The following is a 23,384-nucleotide window of genomic DNA, read 5'->3' as shown; positions in this document are numbered from 1 at the left end:
TTTTGCCACGATGTTGGCAGAGCTATTGGGGGAGGGGGACGATCCCTCCCGATATGAACTGGATCGGGCTCATTGGTCGTGGAAGCCTATATCAAAAGTGAGTGAGCCGCCAAGAGTAGTAACTGTTTGTAACTGCATTGAATATTAGGGAGTGGGGGGGGGGGGGGGGGGGGGGGGGGAGATTGGGGGGTGGACTCTATATGTCAATGGTGACCATAGGTGATTCCTGATTCCTTTTTCTTTTTTTTTTCCTTGGGATGTTTCGTTTTATTTGTTGCTTATATTGTCAGGTGGGCTGTTGTTTGGGGGTTGGTGGGAGGATGGGATCGTTGTTGTTAATAAGGGGATTGACATTGTATTTGTTACCGTTTACGGTTTGTTGGTGGGGTGTAAATTTTGAAGAAAATGTGAAAATGGAGAATAAAAATAGTTTTTTTTTAAACTTAACCTGCACATCCCTGGACACTAAGGGCAATTTAGCACGCCCAATCCAACTAATCTGCACATCTTTGGACTGTGGGAGGAAACTGGAGCACCCGGATGAAACCCATGCAGACTCAGGGTGAAAGTGCAAACTCCACACAGACAGTCACCCAAGTCAGAATTGAACCCAGATCCCTGCCGTTGTGATGCAGCAGTGCTAACCACTGTACCACCATGCTGTCCTGTTCAATGGGTTTGTAAGCTATTTTCTTTGTGATGCTTAAATTTGTAATACTGTGTTTGTCATAACGTTTGTTTTAATATACCAAATCCCTATATATGCGTGAAATTACTCCTGGAATGAAGTATCATTTCCTCACAGTCTTACAAATTAAATTAAATATTTCGGTTTCTGTCCAGTATCCTAGCAACTGTTGGGGTCTGGTCCAGGAGCATAAACCTGCCATGAAGTACAGAAAAAGCAGATCAAGCTGCCTGGACGCAGATACATCTCGAAACAGCTTCAGGACAGCAGAGAAGAAACTGCTCCTCAACAGGAAGGGAGAGACAGAGGCATCGAGAAACAGCAAAGGCTTCTGCTGTCAGTACCTGATGGACAGATTGAAAGTGCTGTGTCCACAGAACCAGAAACAAGGAACCACCTCTCGTCCAAAGATGTGCAGGTTGGGTGGATTGGCCATTCTAAATTGCCCCTAATATCCAAAATGGTTAGGTGGGGTTACTGGGTTATGGGAATAGGGTGGAGGTCTGGATTAATTATGTGGCTTTTTCCAAGGGCCAGTGCAGACTCGATGGGCCGAATGGCCTCCTTCTGCATTGTAAATTCTATTTATTTATGTCCCTGTGAATCCGATTCCATCTGTTAAGCTAACCTTTGAAAGTAACCTCTGGCCATTCAACAGTGGAAGGCATCACAGTGGCGGGGGCAATCCTACACCTCAAAAATCTTCCCCTCAGACAATGCAACATGGTAGCACTGTTGCTTCACAGCACCAGGGTCCCAGGTTCGATTCCCGGCTTGGGTCACTGTCTGCGGAGTCTGCACATTCTCCCCGTGTCTGCGAGGGTTTCCTCCGGGTGCTCCGGCTTCCTCCCCCAAGTCCCGAAAAATGTGCTGTTAGATAATTTGGACATTCTGAATTCTCCCTCTGTGTACCTGAACAGGCGCTGGAATGTGGCGACTGGGTGCTTTTCAGAGTAACTTCATTCCAGTGTTAATGTAAGCCTACTTGTGATAAGAAAGATTATTATCTCAACTTCAACAATCCCCAGCTGGCACCCACAATAGAGACTGAACGGATTCTGTATTTATAAGTCTCATTTTATCTTCATCTGTAATTAATCTTTGTGAGTGTGTAAATAACCTTCCGAGCAATTACGTGAAGTAAACTAACCTTTTCTTTGTATTATAAAGGCTTTGTTGCTGGGTGATTTTATATTGACTCTCTCATTCCAAGTGTGAAATGTCCACACTCATATACACGCCCATTGTTCACAGGAAACTGTGGGCAAACACCTTTTAAAGTACCGGGACACTGACATTTTATTTTCCTTCAGTTTCTCGCCTTCACTGTTAGACAAACATTCTCTGTTATCGTGTTATAATCCTGACAGCCTGATGGTGAAGTAAAAAACTGCAACCAATCTTTTCTTGATATAGATTTATTCACGGTGAAACATTACAGGTATATACATCCTGACCCCATCCTATGTCATGTCAAAATGTCTCTCTCTACATGTGCTCAAGTGACCATCCAATCAAAACCTGCATATTGAACTTCGTTTGGCATAATTAACACCCACAGAGCACCAAAAATGTGTCTAATGTCAGAAAATGTGAAGTTATACACTTTGGTAGGAAGAATAAAAGAGCTGAATATTATTTAAATGGAGAAAGACTGCAGCACTGAGGGAGTTGGGGCTCCTTGCGCATAAGTCACAGAAGTCCAGCATGCAAATTCAGCAGGCCTTTATTTCCAAGATAATGGAGTATAAAAATAGGGAAGACCTGCTAAAACTATACAAGGCGTTTGTTACACCACACATGGAACACTGAACAGTTTTGGTCCCCTTATCTAAGGAGAGGTATAATGGCATTGGAGGCAGTCCAGAGAAGATTCACATGGTTTATCCCGGATATGGAGGTATTTTATGATGAGGAGAGGTTGAGTAAGTTAGGCAAGTATTCATTGGACTTTAGAAGAATGAGAGGTGACTGTTGAGACATGTAGGATTCTCAGGGGGCTTGACAAGGTCAATGCTGAGAGGGTGTTTCACCTTATAGGAGAGTCTCGGGGGGGGGGGGGGGGGGAAGCACGGTGGCGCAGTGGGTTAGTCCTGCAGCCTCATGGCGCCGAGGTCCCAGGTTCGATCCCAGCTCTGGGTCACTGTCTGTGTAGAATTTGCACATTCTCCCTGTGATTGCGTGGGTTTCACCCCCACAACCCAAATATGTGCAGGGTAGGTGAATTGGTAATGCTAAATTGCCCATTAATTGGAACAAATGAATTGGGTACTCTAAATTTTTATTTTTAAATAGGAGAGTTTTGGAGCAGAGGGCATAATCCAGAGTATGGGGTCGCCCATTTAAGACAGAGAGGAGGAGGAATTTCTTCTCAGAGAGTATTAAATCTGAGGAATTCCTGACCACAGGGGCCTGTAGAGGCAACACTTGTGTCTCAGCGGGCTGGATTAGTAACTGAATTGCTTCTCATGCTCGGAGCAGCTGAATGGCTTCTCCCTGGTGTGAACCCGCTGGTGTTCTAAATCTCTTCATTAAACCTCTTTATGCAGTGAGAGCAACTGAATGGTCTCTCCTCAGTGTGAATGCACTGATGGGACATCAGTTTTGCTGTACTTTTAAAAGCACTCCCACACTCAAGAGCATTTAAACGGTCTCTGTTGGTGTGAGTGACATGGTGTTTTAGTGGGCTGGAGGACTGAGTGAATCCCTTCCCACATTCATTGGATGTGAACGTCCTCTCTCTAGTGTGAACAAGTTGGTGTGTCAGCATACTGAATAACTCAGTGAATCCCTTCCCACACATGGAGCAGGAGAACGGTCTCTCCCCAGTGTGAACTCTCTAGTGTGTCTTCAGGGAGGATAACAGAATGAATCCCTTCCCACACTCTGTACAGGTGAACGGTCTCTCCCCAGTTCGACTGCATCGATGAACTTCCAGTTCAAATGCAAATCTGTATCCATTACCACAGGCCCCACATTTCCATAGTTTCTCCCGAGTGTAGAACACTGAGAACTGTCCAGGTTCTGAAGTGAGTTGAAGTCTCGTCCACACACGGAACGCGGGCACGGTCTGACCTGAGTCAGTGCATTGGAAAACTTTAAAGTCACACAATGTTTCAAATCTTTTGAAGCAGACAGAACAGAAGAACATTTCTCCTTCTAGATTCAAAGACTGATTATATTCAGGTTCCGATGAATTGAGTGACTCTGTCAGATCTTGACATGATGTTTCTGTCTGTAATTCCCCCTCTTTTAATATCCTGTAAAAGGTGTGCACAAAAGTTATCGCTCTCATTCCAGGATAGAAATTCAGAACAGACAATTCTAGTTTCAGTGGAACATTAGGTGGGATTACTGTGTAACGGGGATTGGGTGGGGGCATGGGGAGGGTGCTCGTTCAGTGGGTCGGTGCAGACTCAATAGACCGAATGGTCTCATTCTGCACTGTAGGGATTCTATTCTATGAACATTCTTTCCTCTCTCATTCTCCCAAATCTGTAAATCTCCGTCCCACACACTCTCCCTCCATTCTCACTCTGTTGTATCTAATATTCACCCTCGCAATTCTCCTGAAGGTGCTGATTCAGACTGAGCAACAGATCCATGCTCACTGCTTCCTGTCCTGGACACAGAGACCTAAAAAGCTTCCTGCAGGCTGCCAGACAGATATATGTCTATATGCCTGGACTAAAAATGTGTTTAACATACAGACTGGATTCACTTCCTTTTCCTTCAGTTGCTGCAAATCACCAATGTCCCCCCAGAATGAGAAACGAAATGGAAAGGGGGAAACATTGATTTCCTCCCAGATGTTGCACAGAAGAGGAAGTTTTAGATCTTTTAGTTTATTGACATTTCCACAATACAAAAGGACATAGCTAAATGCAGAACAACCCCCGCCCCAGCGGTAACAGCACAGCGGTGGAAACGTGCCCAACATGTATGTGGGAAAGCATGCGTGTGAAAAGCAGTGCATGCATGTCAGCAAGAGCGGGTGTGTGTGAAGGAGTATCTGAGCAAATGTCTGCATGTACCTGTCTGTAAGTGTGTGTGTGTGTGAGAGAGAGAGAGAACGAGCAGCACAGACCATCGGAAAAGGACACTGACGCGGGCACGGCGGAAGAGAGAGAGAGAGAACACCTCTCCCTCCCAAGAGGGAATACAGTTCAGACCAAAAAAGCAATTCCATTACCCAAGAGGCCAAGGTACAGGGTAGACACAAAAAAAACACAATGGACACAATGCAAAAATCATATCAACTGAACACCAGAGACAAATACCTCCAAACAATCAATAAGAAAACAAAGCCGCCAGCACCCGAGCCAGCAAACGCTCTCCGCCCTATCCCTGATTCCAGCAGCAGCCCCACATCGGTGGAAAGGCACCCAATACATTCGTATGGGAAAGCATGTGTGTGAACATCAGTGCATGCATGGCTGTGAGAACTGTGCGTTGCCAGAGTGTATATGAGTGAATGTCTGTGCATGCCTGTCAGAGTGTGTGTGAGAGTGAGCAGCACAGTCCACCGGGAAAGGACACACAGGCGTGGAGCATGGCTGAGGAATGAGAGAGAACCTCCCTCCCCCTCACCAGCACTGCGAGCTGACCACACCCCCAGTCCACAGAAGCATGAGGGGCCGCACCTGGCAAGCACACAGCCGCTGGTAAAAAAACAATAACACAATAGCAAACATACAATTCCCCACCAATTACACGGAGACCAACATCAGTACAAAACAAAAACATCAGCACCCTGCATAGCCCCCAAACCAGGAGCAGCCACAAACACAGGTCACCATGCTGGAACGGCTGTTGCTTCCGGATGTGGAAGGGGAGGGAAGAATTGGGGATATATATACAAGTGGCTGGGGGAGCAGAGAGGCGAGCGGGTGGTGAAGATCAAGGAGAAATGGGAAGCGGAGTTGGGAGGGGAGATCAATTGGGGAGTATGGAATGAGGCACTGTGTAGGGTAAACGGGACCTCCTCTTGTGCAAGGATGAGCCTGATACAGTTTAAGGTGGTGCACAGGGTGCATATGACACAGGGGCGAATGAGTGGGTTCTTCCAGGGGGTAGCAGATAAGTGTGGAGGTGTGGGCGGGGGCCAGCGAATCACGTGTACATATTTTGGGGTTGCGAAAAATTGGGACGATTCTGGGTGGGAGTATTCGCGGTCTTAGCCAAGATAGTGGAGGAGGAGGTGGACCCAGACCCTTTGGTGGCAATATTTTGGGTTTCAGAGAAGCTAGAGCTCATGCAGAGAAGGAAGGCCGATGTTGTGGCCTTCGCCTCTCTGATTGCACAACGGCAAATTTTGCTGGAGTGACGGTCAGCATCGCCACCGGGGATGGCAGCTTGGTTGGGTGACCTGTATGACTTCCTGCGGTTAGAAGATATAAAGTATGAGTTAATGGGCTCTTATGAGGAAAGGTGGGGGATGTTTGTGACTATGTGTGAGGGGCTCTTTGTCGGGGGGGGGGGGGGGGGTGAAAATGGTGGAAAACCTGTACAGACTGTATAGTTGATTGCTGGGAAGCATGTTTTCCGGGGTGTTTATTTTCTGTAACCTGCTTTGATACATGTTTGTAATAAAATACATTAAAAACAAACAAACAGGAGTCACCAGTAGGTTATGAGATACCCTGATAAGACCTCAAGAGTTACACAGTCAATTGGGCCGCTGCCTTGCCTCTCCCACAGTACCAGAATCTGGTCTCCCGACACTGTCCAGTTCAAAGACTGCAAGAGTGAGCTCTCCTCCACCTTCAGCTCGGCAGCATGCCAACCAAAATCCGCCCCTTCCAGCAGGCTCCTCCTCCCCTTCATCAAATTGGTAGCAGGCTTGTACTCCCTTGCCCCAGTCCTGGCTGCAGTCAGAAAAAGGCAGTCACCATACAAAACACCAGGTCTGGAAACAGTGTTACAGCCAAAACGGCGCACACCGAGCCATGCTACAGGCTTCAATACACTACAACCCACGACAATGTAGCTGTACAAATGGATAACTGCCGCATCACAGTGACATGAGGAAACCAATTACAGAAGAAACAAATACATAGTGAACAGGGCCCTCAGATTCGTTGTCCCCTCGCACTCGGCACGATGTTGGTCAGTGTGCCCTCGCCCTCAGTATGGCTTTGCGCTCGGTGTGCGCTCATGCTCGGTATGGCTTTGTGCTCAGTGTGCCCTCACGCTCGGTGTGCACTTGCCTTCGCATTGGTGTGCAGACGCATTGGTGTCCCCTCGCACTCGCACTCCTCCCTCCTGCATTTCTCCTGCTGCTTTCCCCCCAATCCTTCTCCCCTGAAGGTACTGACTCTCGGGTTCAGTTTCACTCTCACCTATTGCTCTCCCCAATATGTCACCCAGGTGCCTAAATTTTTCCACCTGAAGTTAACAAATTGTTTTGCTAAGGAGGGGCGTCACAATCAAATCCAGTGACTGCCGATATGTACTTTGTGTCAGGGTGAGGTGACTGCGCTCCCCACCCCAGTTTTCATCCCAGTCCCATGAGTTTGGTGACTGGTCTCCGGATGAGTAATGGCGTTCGTAGCTCCCAGGCTGCCCCGCGCTGGGGAAACCGCTTTATCCGCTGCGCGGGCGGGCGGCTCGGGAGTGCGCATGTCCAAGGGAGGGGGCAGCTGCTCACATGCGGGAAAGAGCCCTCCCCTGGATTGGATTGGATTTGTTTATTGTCACGTGTACCGAGGTACAGTGAAAAGTATTTTTCTGCGAGCAGCTCAACAGATCATTAAGTACATGAGAAGAAAAGGGAATAAAATAAAATACATAATAGGGCAACACAACATTTACAATGTAACTACAAAAGCACTGGCATCGGATGAAGCATACAGGGTGTAGTGTTAATGAAATCAGCCCATAAGAGGGTCATTTAGGAGTCTGGTGACAGTGGGGAAGAAGCTGTTTTTGAGTCTGTTCATGCGTGTTCTCAGACTTCTGTATCTCCTGCCCGATGGAAGAAGTTGGAAGAGTGAGTAAGCCGGGTGGGAGGGATTTTTGATTATACTGCCCGCTTTCCCCAGGCAGCAGGAGGTGTAGATGGAGTCAATGGATGGGAGGCAGGTTTGTGTGATGGACTGGGCGGTGTTCACGACTCTCTGAAGTTTCTTGCGGCCCTGGGCCGAGCAGTTGCCATACCAGGCTGTGATGCAGCCTGATAGGATGCTTTCTATGGTGCATCTGTAAAAGTTGACCTTCCTGCTGAGATGTTGACCAATGAAAAAAGTTTGAGGACTGGTGGGACTCTGGTTCTGCAGCCAATCAGAGCGTGGGCTTTGTGTGAGTGATGATTTAGCTTCACACAAACTGAAACTTCCCCCTGTCCCCAACATCTGTGAGTAAAACACTTTCTTTTCCATCCCTTTCCATTTCTTTTCTCATTCTGACCTCAACTGAAGGGAATGGAAGTAAATCCAGGGAGGGTGCAGACTCTGGAAAGGTTGGCTCATGTCTCTCTCTCTCTCTTAAAGACATTGACATCCTTTGCTCCCTCAGCTTGACACATGAAAAAATGAAATGAAAATCGCTTGTCACAAGTAGGCTTCAACTGAAGTTACTGTGAAAAGCCCCTAGTCGCCACATTCCAGCACCTGTTCGGGGAGGCTGGTACAGGAATTGAACCATGCTGCTGGCCTGCCTTAGTCTGCTTTCAAAGCCAGCGATTTAACCCTGTGCTAAACCAGCCCCACATTTATTTGTCTGGCTAAAAGGATCGTCTCTTTCCTAATGTTCACAGATAAGGGGCTGGATTCCCGTGGAGATAGCTGACAATTAAGGGGACAGTAAGTTAATACGGGCTAGATATGTCCAGTGTTGTTATCTGGTACAGATTAGATGTATTATTTTTGGTTCTGTAATAAAGTATATTAACTAATATTTCTAATCTTGTAATATAATACTACAGCTACGTTATATATTTCCAGACATAGAGTCATGACGGCACAGAACAAATCAATTTAATAGCTTGTCCATTCTGACTCTCTGTAGAGCTAAACAATCAGTCCCATTTCTCCTCGCTATCCCTGTTCCCCTGAAAGTTTATTTCCTTCATGTACCCATTCAATTTCATTGTGAAATTCTTAATCATCTCTGCTACCACCAACTTCAGAGGCAGGCGGTTCGAGGGCTCTTCCTCCAAAATAAAGTTATTCCTTGAAGCAACCCCATGCTGTCTTTAACCCCCCCCCCCCAAACATCCCTAAATGTCTAATCAAATAATACAGTTCTATATATTACCCAAACGTTTAGTCCAGTAATATAGACATATCATAGAATCACAGAATTTACAGTGCAGAAGGAGGCCATTCAGCCCATCAAGTCTGCACCAGCCGTTGGAAAGAGCACCCTACCCAAGCCCACACCTCCACCCTCCCTGTAATCCAGTAACCCCACCCAACCTTTTTGAACACTAACGGCAATTTAGCATGGCCAATCCACCTAACCTGCACTTCTTTAGACTGCAGGAGGAAACCGGAGCACCTGGAGGAAACCCACGCAGACACGGGAAGAATGTGCAGACCCCGCACAGACAGTGACCCAAGCCAGGAATTGAACCTGGGACCCTGGAGCTGTGAAGTAACTGTGCTAACCACTATGCTACTGTAGCTGCAGAAAGACTTTCAGGTCCCTGTTTTCAGGACAGGAGGCAGTGAACATGGATTTGCCTTTCAACCTGAATCAGCATCCTTCAGGAGAATTGGGAGGGTGAGTATTAGATACAGCAGAGTGAGAATGGAGGGAGAGTGTGTGGGGTGGAGATTTGCAGTTTTTGAGGAATGAAAGAGGACTGAATGTTGCAGGGAAACTAGAATTGTCTGTTCTTAATTTCTATCCTATGCTGACAGTGATGACTTTTGTAAACTCATTTTACAGAACATCAAAAATCTCAAGCCAAATCTCACTTCAAGATCTGACAGTCACTTGATTCATCAGGACATGATTATCATCGGCCTTTCAATCTAGAACGAAAAATAATTTTACTGTTCTGTCTTCTTCAAAAGGCTTTAAACATCAATCTGACCAGAAAAAAATACCAAGACCCAGGCATCTGATTGAGAGTCTTCCAGTTCACTGACTGTGGAAAGAGCTTTAACCAGTTACACAGCCTGAAAAAACATTGCACAGCGGGGAGAGACCGTACTCACGTTCAGTGGATAACTCAGCTGATCATCGAACCTGGAGAGCCACCATGAAGAAACCGTGGAAATGTTGGGACTGTGGGAAAGGATTCTGCTCCCCATCGGTGCTGGAAACACATCGACATGTTCACACTGGGGAGAGACCGTTCACCTGCTCTGTGTGTGGGAAGGGATTCAGTCATTCATCCCAACTGCTGACAGACCAGCGAGTTCACTCCGAGGAGAGGCCGTTCACCTGCAGTGTGTGGGGGAAGGGATTCTCTCAATTAACCAACCTGCTGACACACCAGAGAGTTCACTCCGAGAAGAGGCCGTTCACCTGCTCTGTGTGCGGGAGGGGATTCACTCAGTCATCCATCCTGCTGAGACATCAGCGAGTTCATACAGGTGAGAAGCCATTGACCTGCCCTCTGTATGGTAAGGGGCTCAGTGATTCATCCCAACTGCAGAGACATTGGCGAATTCACACTGAGGAGAGGCCATTCACCTGCTCTGTGTGGGAAGGGATTCACTGAGTTATCCCACCTGCAGACAGACCCTTTAAATGCTCTGACTGTGCGAACGGCTTCAAAAGCTTTTGGGAACTGATGGCCCAACAGCACAGTCACATTGAGGCGAGACCATTTAGCTACTCTCTGCACACAGAGGTTTAGAACATCATTTACACTGTGGGTACATCAGCGAGTTCACACCAGAGAGAGGCCATTCACCTGCTCTCAGTGTGGAAAGGGATTCACTCAGTTATCCAGCCTGCTGAGACACCAGCGAGTTCACACTGGGGAGAAGCCCTTCACCTGCTCTGTGTGGGAAGGGATTGACTCAGTTTCCAGCCTGAAGAAACATCAGCGAATTCACAAGGCATTGAAGGAGTTGGACTCTGCTACAATTTCTGCTGTTAATCACATCCAGGACTGAACCATGTTAATTCTGACACTTGGTGAAGTGGGAGGGTCGGAGGGTTTCTTTCTGCTGGACTGGCCGGTCTCACGACTTTGCTTCCAGTGGGCTGATGCTCTTAGAGCCTGGGAGAGCACATTTCCACTGAAATGGTCCACAAAGGCTGAGGAAGGACATTTATTTTATCCTCGACAGTAAATAGCATTCCCCCCCCACTACAGACAGATATAACATAAATACAGAAAGAACTGAAAAATGTAGCAGATCTGGCAGCTGTGGAAAGAGGAGAGGGCGTGATCTCACGGAAAAGTTTCAAAGTGTTATTTGTGGCCAGTTTGTTGTGAGTTTCTCCCTGACTCTGTCGGCGAGTTCTCCACCGCTATTTAACCACATTTAGTCACTTTTTTGGTTCTGGGGGAATTTCTCCCCAGTCAAGCCCACACTGAGAATTATCCTCATCACTGGGGAGCTGAACTCGCCGGCCAGACCGGCTTCTCACAGCTCGGTTTGGAAAGGGTGCCCCAATCTCTATAAGTCAGCTTGAGGCTCCCCCACCCACGAGCAATCTCACTCCCCACACACATGACGTTATCCCACAACTCCCCATGGGCTATGGGGTCACTGATGACCCCCCTTTCTCAGGGCTTCCAATGTCTGTGTGGACCAGTACTGAACGGCGCGTGGCTGGGGTTTCCCTGGTGACGCCGATAGATGCTGGGAGCCGATAGATCCTGGGTTTTAAACCCAGTTAAGTGTGCGAGGCTCGATCCCGCACATTGTGGGCGCGATCCTGATTGCGACGCCTTGCGAGACCCGGTTAGATCTCATGGGAGATCTCTCCCAACATCTACCGGCCACACGGCGCCTCCTGTTCGGGCGCAACACAGCAGGTAGACCATACCCAGAGTTAACGTTTCACGTCCAATGTAACTCTACTTCAGAACTAAAGAGAGGGAGAAATGTGATGGGTTTAATGCTGGTGAGAAAGGGGGAGGGTCAGGTAGAACAAAAGGGAAAGTCAGGGATTGGTTAGAGGGTGGGCGAGATTAAAAGGCAAAAATGTCCTGGAACAAAAGGCAAAGGGAGAGGTAATGGTTGTAGTAAAGAATCAAAGCATTGGGGCAGAGTAAGTGTCAATGGCAGAATAAAGGACAGCTCTGTCTGCAAGCAAAAAACATGAAAACATGATGCAGACTGGCACTCGGCAAAAAACAAATCAAAATGGAGGAGAGAGTTCAGGGTTTGAAGTTGTTGAACTCAATGTTGAGTCCAGAAGGCTGTAAAGTGCCTCATGGGAAGATGAGGGGCTGTTCGTCCAGCTTGTGTTGGGCTTCTCCGGAACATTGCAGCAGGCTGAGGACAGAAATGTGAGCCTGAGAGCAAGGTGGTGAATTCTAATGGCAGCAAGCGGCAGGTCAGGGTCATGCTTGTGGACTGAGCGGAGATGTTCCACAAAGAGGGCAGGGAACAGGCTCCAGATGAATTAAAGAGAAACAATTTGGGTCCAGAACATTGTGAACATCTTTTTACTCTGGTTGTCTTTGATCCTCAGCCATTTTCTGTTTTTTTTAATCGTGTTCTGTTTCATCACTAAACATTTATTCGTAAAAATATTAGATTTTTCTGTACTTTTCATTAGATTGATGCACTTTAGGGAAAGTGGGTGAGAGGGGTTGACAGGCTCGTTCCAGAAAGTGAGTCCCTCTGTGGTAATTGGCAAAGGAGCCAGAAGGGTAGATGAAACTTTGTTTTATTTTTTGTCTGCGAGTTGTTCTGATCTGCCTGAAAGTATTTTCAATAATATCTTTCCAAAGGAGAAATATTTGAAAGGGAAGAATTTGCAAGTCTGTGGGTAAAGAGCAGAGCAATTGGATGAATCAAATAATTCTTTCAAAGATAATAGTAGTACAAATGGACTCCTCCTGCAGCCTGGGAATCTGAGCCTCTTACTTTTGTGGGGGTTAAAAGGGACAAATTTCAAGGGCAACATGGTGGCGCAGTGGTTAGCATTGCTGCCTCATAGCGCCAAGGTCCCAGGTTTGATCCCGGCTCTGGGTCACTATCTGTGTGGAATTTGTACATTCTCCCTGTGTTTGCATGGGTTTTGCCCCCACAACCCAAATCTGTGTAGGTGGATTGGCCACGCTAAATTGTCCCTTAATTGGAAAAACAAAATTAATTGGGTACTCTAAATTTATTTTTCAAAAAAGGGACATATTTCATTGCAGCCTCTTCCCTGTATACGTATTTAAAGATAGGTTTCTCCAAGTGACCCATATAACAATTGGTTGGAGACTAATTCCCAGTCACACCTCTAACAACTTCCTGTTTCTCTAATAGTGCGATCCCCATGGCAGTTTCCCAACTGGGACACAGGCCCCGTTCTTCTCAGCTAAATTCAGCCCTCAGCTCCGTCGCCTCGCTGTCATTGACATGAGCAATAGAGACAGAAAGGTGCCCGAGGCTCAAATGGGAAGTCGAAACTTGTGGCTCTAAACCAACACTTCAACATTTGCCAGTCAAATCCATGTTATTTATACTGGGGGTTTTATTATTAGATTTAGGCACTGGAGGCAAAGGGTGGGGGTTTTAAAGGGTAACTTTTCCTTTCTAACTTTGTATTGACGACAGTGTCAGCTGTGGCTCAGTGGGCAGCTCTTTCACCTCTGAGTCAGAAGGTTGTGGGTTCAAATCCCAGTCCAGGCACCCGAGGACAAAAATCACATCCAACATTCCTCGTCCCAGCACTGAGGGAGTGCTGCACTGTCAGAACAGCCTTGTTTCAAATAAGGTGTTAAACTGAGGCCCTGTCTGCCCCTCTCGGGTGGGTGTAAAAGTTCCCACAGCCACTCTTTTGAAGAAGAGCAGGGGAATTATCCCCGGTGGCCTGGTCAATATTTATCCCTCAATCACTAAAAACAGATCATCTGCTCATTATCACATTGCTGTTTGAGGGATCTTGCTGTGTGTAAACTGGTTGATGCGTGTCCTACATTGCAACAGTGACTACACTTCAAAAGTACTTCATTGAATGTAAAGCACTTTGGGATGTCCTGTGGGTGTGAAAGACGCTATAGAAATGTAAGTTTTTAAATTGAAGATTTCTGTTATCTGATCTTGTTATCTGGAACTTAATTAATTTCAGCCACTCTGAACTTAGCATTTCATAAATTCACTTTGGTTCGGATAAGGCTTTCATCAATTGAGGCAAAGACAGAACTCACTGGTAAGAAAATTTACAAAATAAATTTATTAAATGAAAAATGTTTACTGAACAACTTTCAGACATTGACTTTTACAACTTCATGTGGGTGATCAGTCTGTAGAAGCGTAACCCTCTCTGGCTCCTTCTTTGACAGTAATTCTTGCGAAATTCAGCCTCGGGGCTCTTCAGTACTTGGCCAGCAAGGAAGACCTTTGGAACCTCTACTTTTATCCCCAAAGTGACCATTACCTCACGTCAGAGTTGGGCCTGTTGTAATATGACAATTGGTCTATTTGGTCACTGGATTAATTTAATTGGATCCCCACCTTCTCTCATTATCTTAGACCGAAATACAATAGAACTGTTTCATACTATCCCTTTATCTGATTCTATACAATCCCTTATTCATACCGTTTCAAATGTTGAGGCTAATCAGAGCTTGAAGGTCTCTCTTGTCAGTACATTTATCCTCATTGCACTTTCTTTATATACACAGCAATTAAGTGTTTACATTTTGACAGCAAATAAAACTCAGTCTTTCACTCAAACTACTGATTAATTAACTGTAACTCAATTAAGACTCAATACTTATTCAATCATCTGTTACTGACAGGTCGCTAATTAATACAGAAATCTTTAATTAATACATTTATTAAATACAAGATACACTCGTTCAAAGAGATAGTTAATGGAACATTGAGCCTTATTTCTTTTTATTATTTATTCATGGGAACGTGGACGTCGCTGGTGAGGCCACCATTTATTGCCCATTTCTAAATGCCCTTGAACTGAGTGGTTTGCTTAGCCATCTCAGAGAACATTTACAAGTCAAGCACAACATTGCTGTGGATCTGGAGTCACATGTAGGCCAGGCCACACAAGGACAGCAGATTTCCTTCCTTACAGGTCATTAGTAAAACAGATGGGTTTTTACAACAATCGACAATGTTTCCATGGTCATCATTCGACTTTTAATTCAAGACTTGTATTAAATCTCAATTTCACCATCTGCTGCAGCCGGATTTGAACCCAGAGCATTAATCTGGATCTCTGGATTACTAGCCCAGTGACAATGCCACTACGCCACTGCCTCATCCACATACCCTTGGCAGAATATTATGTCCAGTACCTTCTCAAACTTCTAAAATACTTTATTTATTCAAACAAATTCTGCTAACTCTGCAGTTTCTAGAAACATTTTGGTTGATAGTGTTAATTTTAAAAATAAAGATCTATTCTTTACAATATAATATCCGAATACACCAATTCACTACTGATAATTATTGTTCACAAATGAATGATCATTGGTTTAATGACTGACTATTTTGGTATGAAATCAATACAGAGTTAATCTAGAAAAGATACAAAATGTGAAATGGCTGCAAGGAGCCACATTTTAGAAGTTAAAAGAGCTTCCTTGACCTTGTTCCTTGTGACACTGAATACACTATGAAAATAACAATTTTAAAACTATATTTGATTACACATGTGTTATTAGTTTCCGACATTACAGCAGTAAATGTTTCAAAAGTACTCCATTGTCTCTCAAAGACTTTAGAAGGTCCAGAGGTCATGAGAGGTGCTCTTGAAATGCACCGGTTCTAATTGTCAGCAAACTAGTATATATTACACTCGGTGTCCTCACCAAAATCATTGATAAAGATTGAATCTTAATTTTTGTAATAACCTTGTTTTTGACACCATTTCGATCACTCTGTGAAACTCCAGACACATTATATCCAATTATTTGTTGTAAAACACAGCGAGGTGTGATTTGGAATGCACTGTCGACAAACGGTGCTGGAAGCTGATTGAACTGGATCTTCAAAAAATAAATTTAATGCATTCATGAAAAGAAACAAAGTAGTCGAACAATGGGATTAAATGGGTAGCTTTACAAAGAGCTGGCATGGGAAACATGGGCCAAGTGAATTCCTTCTCTGCTCTGGGAGCCTTGTGTACATGTGGTGTGGTAATGACCCGGAACCTACTTCCTATGAGGGCAGCAAATGGAGAGGTGATAGAAGAATTTCAAAAGGAAATTGGATGGCACTTGAGGGAAATGAATGCTCAGGGATTCGGGATAATGGGGCTGACTGGTTGGTTCTATAGAGAATTGGCATGGATTCAATGGGCTGAATGGCCACATTCCCCACTCTCCAGATTCTGTGAGCTCAGAAGAGAAATTTCAGCTGCTGTAGTCTCTCCAACTCCCTCAAATTCCTCATCCCTGGTGTCATTCTCTTAATGGTGGCACCCTCTCCGAGAACTTCACATCTTTCCTAACGTGGGGGGCCCACATATAGGGTTCCATTCTAGAGGGATAGAATTGAAAAACAGGGAGGTGATGTTCAATTTGTTAGTACCAGGATTAGACTACACTGGGAGCACTGTCAACATTTGTGATCCCCATTTAGTAAAAGGAAATCGAGGCACTGGAGAAGGTACAACAGAGATTCACAAGAATAATACCAGAACTGAGAGTATTTCACCCTCAGGAAAGGCTGGGGCTGCTTTTCTCTAGAAAAGAGAAGACTGAAGGGTGACCTGATGGAAGTCTTTAAAATAATGAAGGGGTTCAATAATCCAATAGGGATTTGATGAGAAACCTCTTTACCCAGCGAGTGGTGAGAATGTGGAACTCGCCACCACAGTGAGTGGTTGAGGTGAACAGCATGAATACATTGAAGGGGAAGCTAGATACATACATGAGGGAGAAAGGAATAGAAGGAGATGCTGATGGGGGAGATGAAGAGAGGTGGGTGGAGGCTCATGTGGAGCATTGATACTGACAGACCAATCGAATCGTCTGGCCTGGTCTTGCAGACTCAATGGAACAGAGACAAATACATTTATTTCAGATCTACCTGTAGTGGGGGAAAAACATATTCACTATCCAGGATAAAATAAATGTCCTTCATCAGCTTTTGTGGATCATTTCAGTGGAAATGTGCTCTCCCAGGCTCAAAGAGCATCAGCCCACTGGAAGCAAAGTCGTGAGACCGGCCAGAATAAACCCATTGCATAGAACCTTGGTTAAACCCCAGCTGAAGCAGTGTGTGCAGTTTTACTTCCCTTACCTTCGAAAAGATATTATTGCTTCACAGAGGGAGTGCAACGAAGGTTCACCAGACTTGTTCCTGGGATGGTTGAACTGTCCTATGAGGAGAGATTGGGGAAACTGGGCCTGTATTCTCCAAGTTGTGAAGAATGAGAACAAAGAACAAAGAAAGGTACAGCACAGGAACAGGCCCTTCGGCCCTCCAAGCCTGTGCCGACCATGCTGCCCGACCGAACTAAAATCTTTTACACTTTCGGGGTCCGTATCCCTATATTCCCATCCTATTCATGTATTTGTCAAGATGCCCCTCAAACGTCACTATCGTCCCTGCTTCCACCACCTCCTCCGGCAGTGAGTTCCAGGCACCCAATACCCTCTGTGAAAAACTTGCCTCGTACATCTCCTCTAAACCTTGCCCCTCGCATCTTAAACCTTTGCCCCCCTAGTAATTGACCCCTCTACCCTGGGAAAGAGTCTCTGACTATCCACTCTGTCTATGCCCCTGTCTATAATTTTGTAGACCTCTATCAGGTCACCCCTCAACCTCCGTCGTTCCAGTGAGAACAAACCAAGTTTATTCAACCGCTCCTCATAGCTAATGCCCTCCATACCAGGCAACATTCTGGTAAATCTCTTCTGCACCCTCTCTAAAGCCTCCACATCCTTCTGGTAGTGTGGCGACCAGAATTGAACACTATACTCCAAGTGTGGCCTAACTAAGGTTCTGTACAGCTGCAACATGACTTGCCAATTTTCATACTCAATGCCCCGGCCAATGAAGGCAAGCATGCCTTACGCCTTCTTGATTACCTTCTCCATCTGTGTTGCCCCTTTCAGTGACCTGTGGACCTGTACACCTAGATCTCTCTGACTGTCAATACTTGAGGGTTCTACCATTCACTGTATATTCCCTACCTGTATTAGACCTTTGCTTGAGAACAGAAACAATAACAGCAAATCCAACCCCTGTAATCAATTGTGAACTTGTTGGTGTCTCAGTAGGTGCGATGAATCACAAAATCCCTTCCCACATTGAGAGCAGATAAATGGCCTCTCCCCAGTGTGAACTCGCTGGTGTCTCTGCAGGTTGGATGACTCACTGAATCCCTTCCCACACTGAGAGCAGGTGAATGGCTTCTCCCCAGTGTGAACCCGCTGGTGTGACAGCAGGTTGTGTAACTGAGTGAATCCCTTCCCACACTGAGAGCAGGTGAATGGCTTCTCCCCAGTGTGAACTCGCTGGTGTGAGTGCAGGTTGGATGAGTGAGTGAATCCCTTCCCACACTGAGAGCAGATGAATGGCCTCTCCCCAGTATGAATGCGTCGATGAGCTTCCAGCTCTGATGGGGCTCTGAATCCCTGTCCACAGTCCCCACATTTCCACGGTTTCTCCATGTTTTGGGTGTCCTCGTGTCTCTCCAGGTCAGACAATCAGTTGAAGCCTCGTCCACAGAACATGTGTACGGTCTCTCCCCGCTGTGAATGGTGTGATTTTTTTTTCAGGCTGTGTAACTAGTTAAAGCTCCTTCCCCAGTCAGTGCTCTGGAACACTCTCACTCGGGTGTGTGTGTGTCTCGGGGCTTTTCCAGTCACACTGATGTTTAAAATCTTTTGAAGCCAACAGGTCGGGCAAACATTTCTCCTTCCAGATTAAATGGCCAATGAACCGAGTGAATCTGTCAGATCTAGACGTGATGTTTGAGATTTCTGTCCGTAAATCCTATCCTGTAAAAGGAGTTAAGAACAGACATCACAGTCAGTACAGGATAGAAATTCAGAACAGACAATTCTAGTTCCTGGAGAACATTCTTTCCTCTCTCATTCCCCAAAGCTGTAAATCTCTGTCCCATACCCTCTCCCTCCATTCTCACTGCTGTATCTAATATTCACCCTCCCAATTCTCCTGAAGGTGCTGATTCAGGCTGATTGACAGATCCATGCTCACTGCTTCCTGTCCTGGACACAAAGATCATAACAATTAGGAGCTGCAGTCAGCCATTCGGCCCAACAAGCCTGCTCAACCATTCAATGAGATCATTGGCCAATCTACCTCAGCACCATTTTCCAACACTACCCCCCCTTGACATTGTCAATATCTAGAAAACTGACAATCTCTGTCTTGAAAATTCATTGATGACTGAGGCTCCAGAGTCCTCTGGGGTAGAGAATTCCAAAGCTTCACCAGATTGTCTTTAAATTCATTGCTGGGGGGCACAGTGGTTAGCACTGCTGCCTCTCAGCACTGAGGTCCCAGGTTCGATCCCGGCCCCGGGTCACTGTCCATGTGGAGTTTGCACATTCTCCCCGTGTCTGCGTGGGTCTCACCTCCACAACCCAAGAAAATGTGCAGGGTAGGTGGATTGGCCATGCTAAATTGCCCCTTAATTGGAAAAAAAAAAGAATTTGGTGGTCCAAATTTTTTTAAAAACAATTAATTCACTGACAGGGGATTTGGGGGTCGCAGGTTAGGCCAGCATTTATTGTCCATCCCTAGTTGTCCTTCAGAAGGTGGTGGTGAGCTGCCTTCTTGAACTTCTGCAGTCTCTGAGGTGTAGGTACACCCACTGTGCTGGTAGGGAGGAGTTCCAGGATGTTGCCCCAGCAACAATGAAGGAAGGGCGATATATTTCCAAGTCGGTCTGGTGAGTGACTTGGAGGTGACCCTCCAGGGGGTGAGGTTCCAGGTATCTGCTGCTCTTGTACTTCTAGGTGGTAGTGGTCGTGGGTTTGGAAGGTGCTGTCTATGGAACCTTGGTGAGTTACTGCAGTGCATAGATGGTACACACGACTGCCACTGTTCGTTGGCGGTGGAGGGAGTGAATGTTTGTGGAAGGGGGAGCAATCAAAATGGCTGCTTTGTCCTGGATGGTGTCGAGCTTCTTGAGTGTTGTTGGAGCTGCACTCATCCAGGCAAGTGGAGAGTATTCCATTGCACTCCTGACTTGTGCCCTGTAGATGGTGGACAGGCATTGGGGGTTCAGGAACTGAGTTACTTACCGTAGGATTCCCAGCCTTTGACCTGCCCTGGTAGCCACAATATTAATGTGGCCAGTCCACTTCAGATTCTGATCAATGGTAACCCCCAGGATGTTGTTTGTGGGGGATTCAGCGAGGGTAATGCCACTGCATGTCAAGGGGCGGTGGTTAGATCCTCTCTTGTAGGAGATGGTCATTGCCTGGCACTTGTGTTACATCCTTGAGTGAAGAAATCCCTCCTCATCTCAGCTTTCTCTCCATTTTCCTGCTGGTTCCCCATGACCCTCGGCTCCCTCATCAATCAGAAATCTGTCTGTGGGGGACCACGTGAAGTGGCGGTGCTCACCAATGGTTTAAGGGCATCAAATTCTGAGCTTCAGAGAGGCACTAGACTGGGCTGCCCTCTGTCTCCCTTGCTGTTTGCGTTGGCCACTGAGCCATTGCCAGAGGCTATTAGATTGGATCCTCTGATATTGGGACTTGTGGGGGGGGGGGGGGGGGGGGGGGGGGGGGGGGGGGGGGGTGAGGCAGCACACGATCATGCTGTGTGCAGATGACGGGCTGCAGTTTGTGTTGAACCCCAGTGTTTCAGTCCCAGCCATTATTGGAGTCGTGGATAGATTTAGCGGCTTCTCTGGTTACGAGATCAGTTTTACTGAGTCTGAGGCCATGCCAGTGGGGAGGGGTTGAGGGCTAAGCCTCCAATCTTGCTAACTTCCCCTTCAGATGTCCCACACCCCGCCCCCCACACCATGCCATTTAAAACCTGGGAATGTCAATGGCCCCTCTTTTAGACAGCTATACGGGGACAACTGAAATGAAAATCGCTTATTGTAACAAGCAGGCTGCCCACTATGCTACCGTGGGCAGCATGGTAGCATAGTGGTTAGCACAGTTGCTTAACAGCTCCAGGGTCCCAGGTTTGATTCCCGGATTCAGTGTGTGTGTGGGTTTCCTCCAGGTGCTCCAGTTTCCCCTCACAGTTCAAAGATGTGCGGTTTAGGTAGATTGGCCATGCTAAATTGCCCTTAGTGTCCAAAAAAGATTAAGTGGGATTACTGAGTTGCAGGGATAGGGTGGAGGTGTGGGCTTGGGTAGGGTGCTTTTTCCAAGGGCCGGTGCAGACTCGATAGGCCGAATGGCCTCCTTCAGCACTATAAATTGTATGATTCGATGAAATGAAGTTACTGTGATAAGCCCCTAGCCGCCACATTCTGACGCCTGTTCGGGGAGGCTGTTACGGGAATTGAACAGTGCTGCTGGCCTCCTTGGTCTGCTTTAAAAGCCAGCTATTTAGCCCTGTGTTAAACCAGCCCCATAGCTTTCCACAGCTGATGGTGGCTATTAGGTGGGACCTTGCCCAATGGTCGGCTCTTCCGATTTCATGGTGAGGGAGGATCGCCTTCATTAAAGTGAATTTGTTGCCCAGACTGTTGTACTCTCTGCAGATACTGCCTATACTGTTGTCGACCAGAGTCATGAAGGAAATTACTAAAATTAGGCAGGACCTACTCAGTTAATGATAGGAACAAAAAGAAACCTTGCCACAAGTTTGTTGAGTTCCAATCACCAGGAGCTAAGGGAGGGTATGGTCGCCCAAAAATCAGGCTTCATCAATTGGCCTCTCGTCTTAGGTTCATAAGGGATTGGATTAGGATGGAGCCCACATTCATCAGGCTCAATACAGAAGCAGACCAGTCAGTTCTCCCTCGATTCAAAACTGGCATAGGCTGATTATGGAAAGCATCTCCATGCAATTTTTAATGTCTGTAATTCATTCTGAGTCTGATGCATTGGGTAAAGTATGGGACTCCTATCTCAAATCATAGGCTCCAATTTGACTGACTTGCTCCTCCTGGGCTTTCCATGAGTGAATTCAATTTAACTTAGGCCAGGAGTAGGGTACATTGGTTGGTACTGCTACCTCACAGCACCAGGGACCCAGGTTCAATTCCAGCCTTGGGTGGGTGTCTGTGTGGAGTTTGCACATTCTCCTCATGTTTCCTCCGGGTGCGCCGGTTTCCTCCCATTGTCCAAAGATGTCCAGAAAAATGGATTGGTTACACTAAATTGCCCCACAGTGATCAAGATGTGTAGGTTACGTGGGTTGACCATGATCAATGCACCAGGTTATGAGGATAGGATGGGGCGTGGGCTTCAGTGAAATGCTCTTTCTGAGGCTCAGTGCAGATGTGAAGGGGTGAATGGCCTTCTGCACTACAGGAGGTCTATGTCATCTATGTTGTGTTATTCATTTTAATTTGATTATGCTGTTAGTCTGTTTGTAATATTTTTGCGTTTACAAACTGAATTGTTATCCTCCGTTTTTATATAATCTTACTCTCTTTCCCCACTCACTATTTTAACCTGTTAACTGGTTGTTCAATTAAACTGGCATTTAAGAACATAAGAACTAGAAGCAGGAGTAGGCCATCTGGCCCTCGAGCCTGCTCCACCATTCAATGAGATCATGGCTGATCTTCTGTGGACTCAGCTCCACTTTCCGGCCCGAACACCATAACCCTTAATCCCTTTATTCTTCAAAAAACGATCTATCTTTATCTTAAAAACATTTAATGAAGGACCCTCTACTGCTTCACTGGGCAAGGAATTCCATAGATTCACAACCCTTTGGGTGAAGAAGTTCCCTCTAAACTCAGTCCTAAATCTACTTCCCCTTATTTTGAGGCTATGCCCCCCTAGTTCTGCTTTCACCCGCCAGTGGAAACAACCTGTCCGCATCTATCCTATCTATTCCCTTCATAATTTTATATGTTTCTATAAGATCCCCCCTCGTCCTTCTAAATTCCAATGAGTACAGTCCCAGTCTACTCAATCTATCCTCATAATCCAACCCCTTCAGCTCTGGGATTAACCTAGTGAATCTCCTCTGCACACCCTCCAGTGCCAGTACGTCCTTTCTCAAGTAAGGAGACCAAAACTGAACACAATACCCCAGGTGTGGCCTCACTAACACCTTATACAATTGCAGCATAACCTCACTTGTCTTAAACTCCATCCCTCTAGCAATGAAGGACAAAATTCCATTTGCCTTCTTAATCACCTGTTGCACCTGTAAACCAACGTTTTGCGACTCATGCACTAGCACACCCAGGTCTCTCTGCACAGCAGCATGTTTTAATATTTTATCATTTAAATAATAATCCCTTTTGCTGTTATTCCTACCAAAATGGATAACCTCACATTTGTCAACATTGTATTCCATCTGCCAGACCCTAGCCCATTCACCTAGCCTATCCAAATCCCTCTGCAGACTTCCAGTATCCTCTGCACTTTTTGCTTTACCACTTATCTTTGTGTCGTCTGCAAACTTGGACACATTGCCCTTGGTTTCATCTCGAGGTTCTGGTCCCTCAAATGTGTAGCTTGTATTTATGT

General features: G+C 46.2%; 1 protein-coding gene across 1 annotated transcript in view; it reads right to left on the bottom strand.

Moving 5' to 3' along the window:
* Positions 1-23,384, bottom strand: part of LOC140417959 (uncharacterized) — a 97,997-nt gene that overhangs the window by 46,815 nt on the left and 27,798 nt on the right. The window contains exon 4 of the mRNA XM_072501390.1: positions 17,994-18,431. Within this exon, the coding sequence (XP_072357491.1) occupies positions 17,994-18,431 (438 nt within the window). The remainder of the gene's footprint in view (positions 1-17,993; positions 18,432-23,384) is intronic.

This window comes from Scyliorhinus torazame, chromosome 5 (genome assembly GCF_047496885.1).
Source record: "Scyliorhinus torazame isolate Kashiwa2021f chromosome 5, sScyTor2.1, whole genome shotgun sequence".
NCBI lineage: Eukaryota > Metazoa > Chordata > Chondrichthyes > Carcharhiniformes > Scyliorhinidae > Scyliorhinus > Scyliorhinus torazame.
The sequence above is the reverse complement of the archived record's forward strand: the minus strand, read 5'-3'. Positions and strand labels throughout refer to the sequence as shown.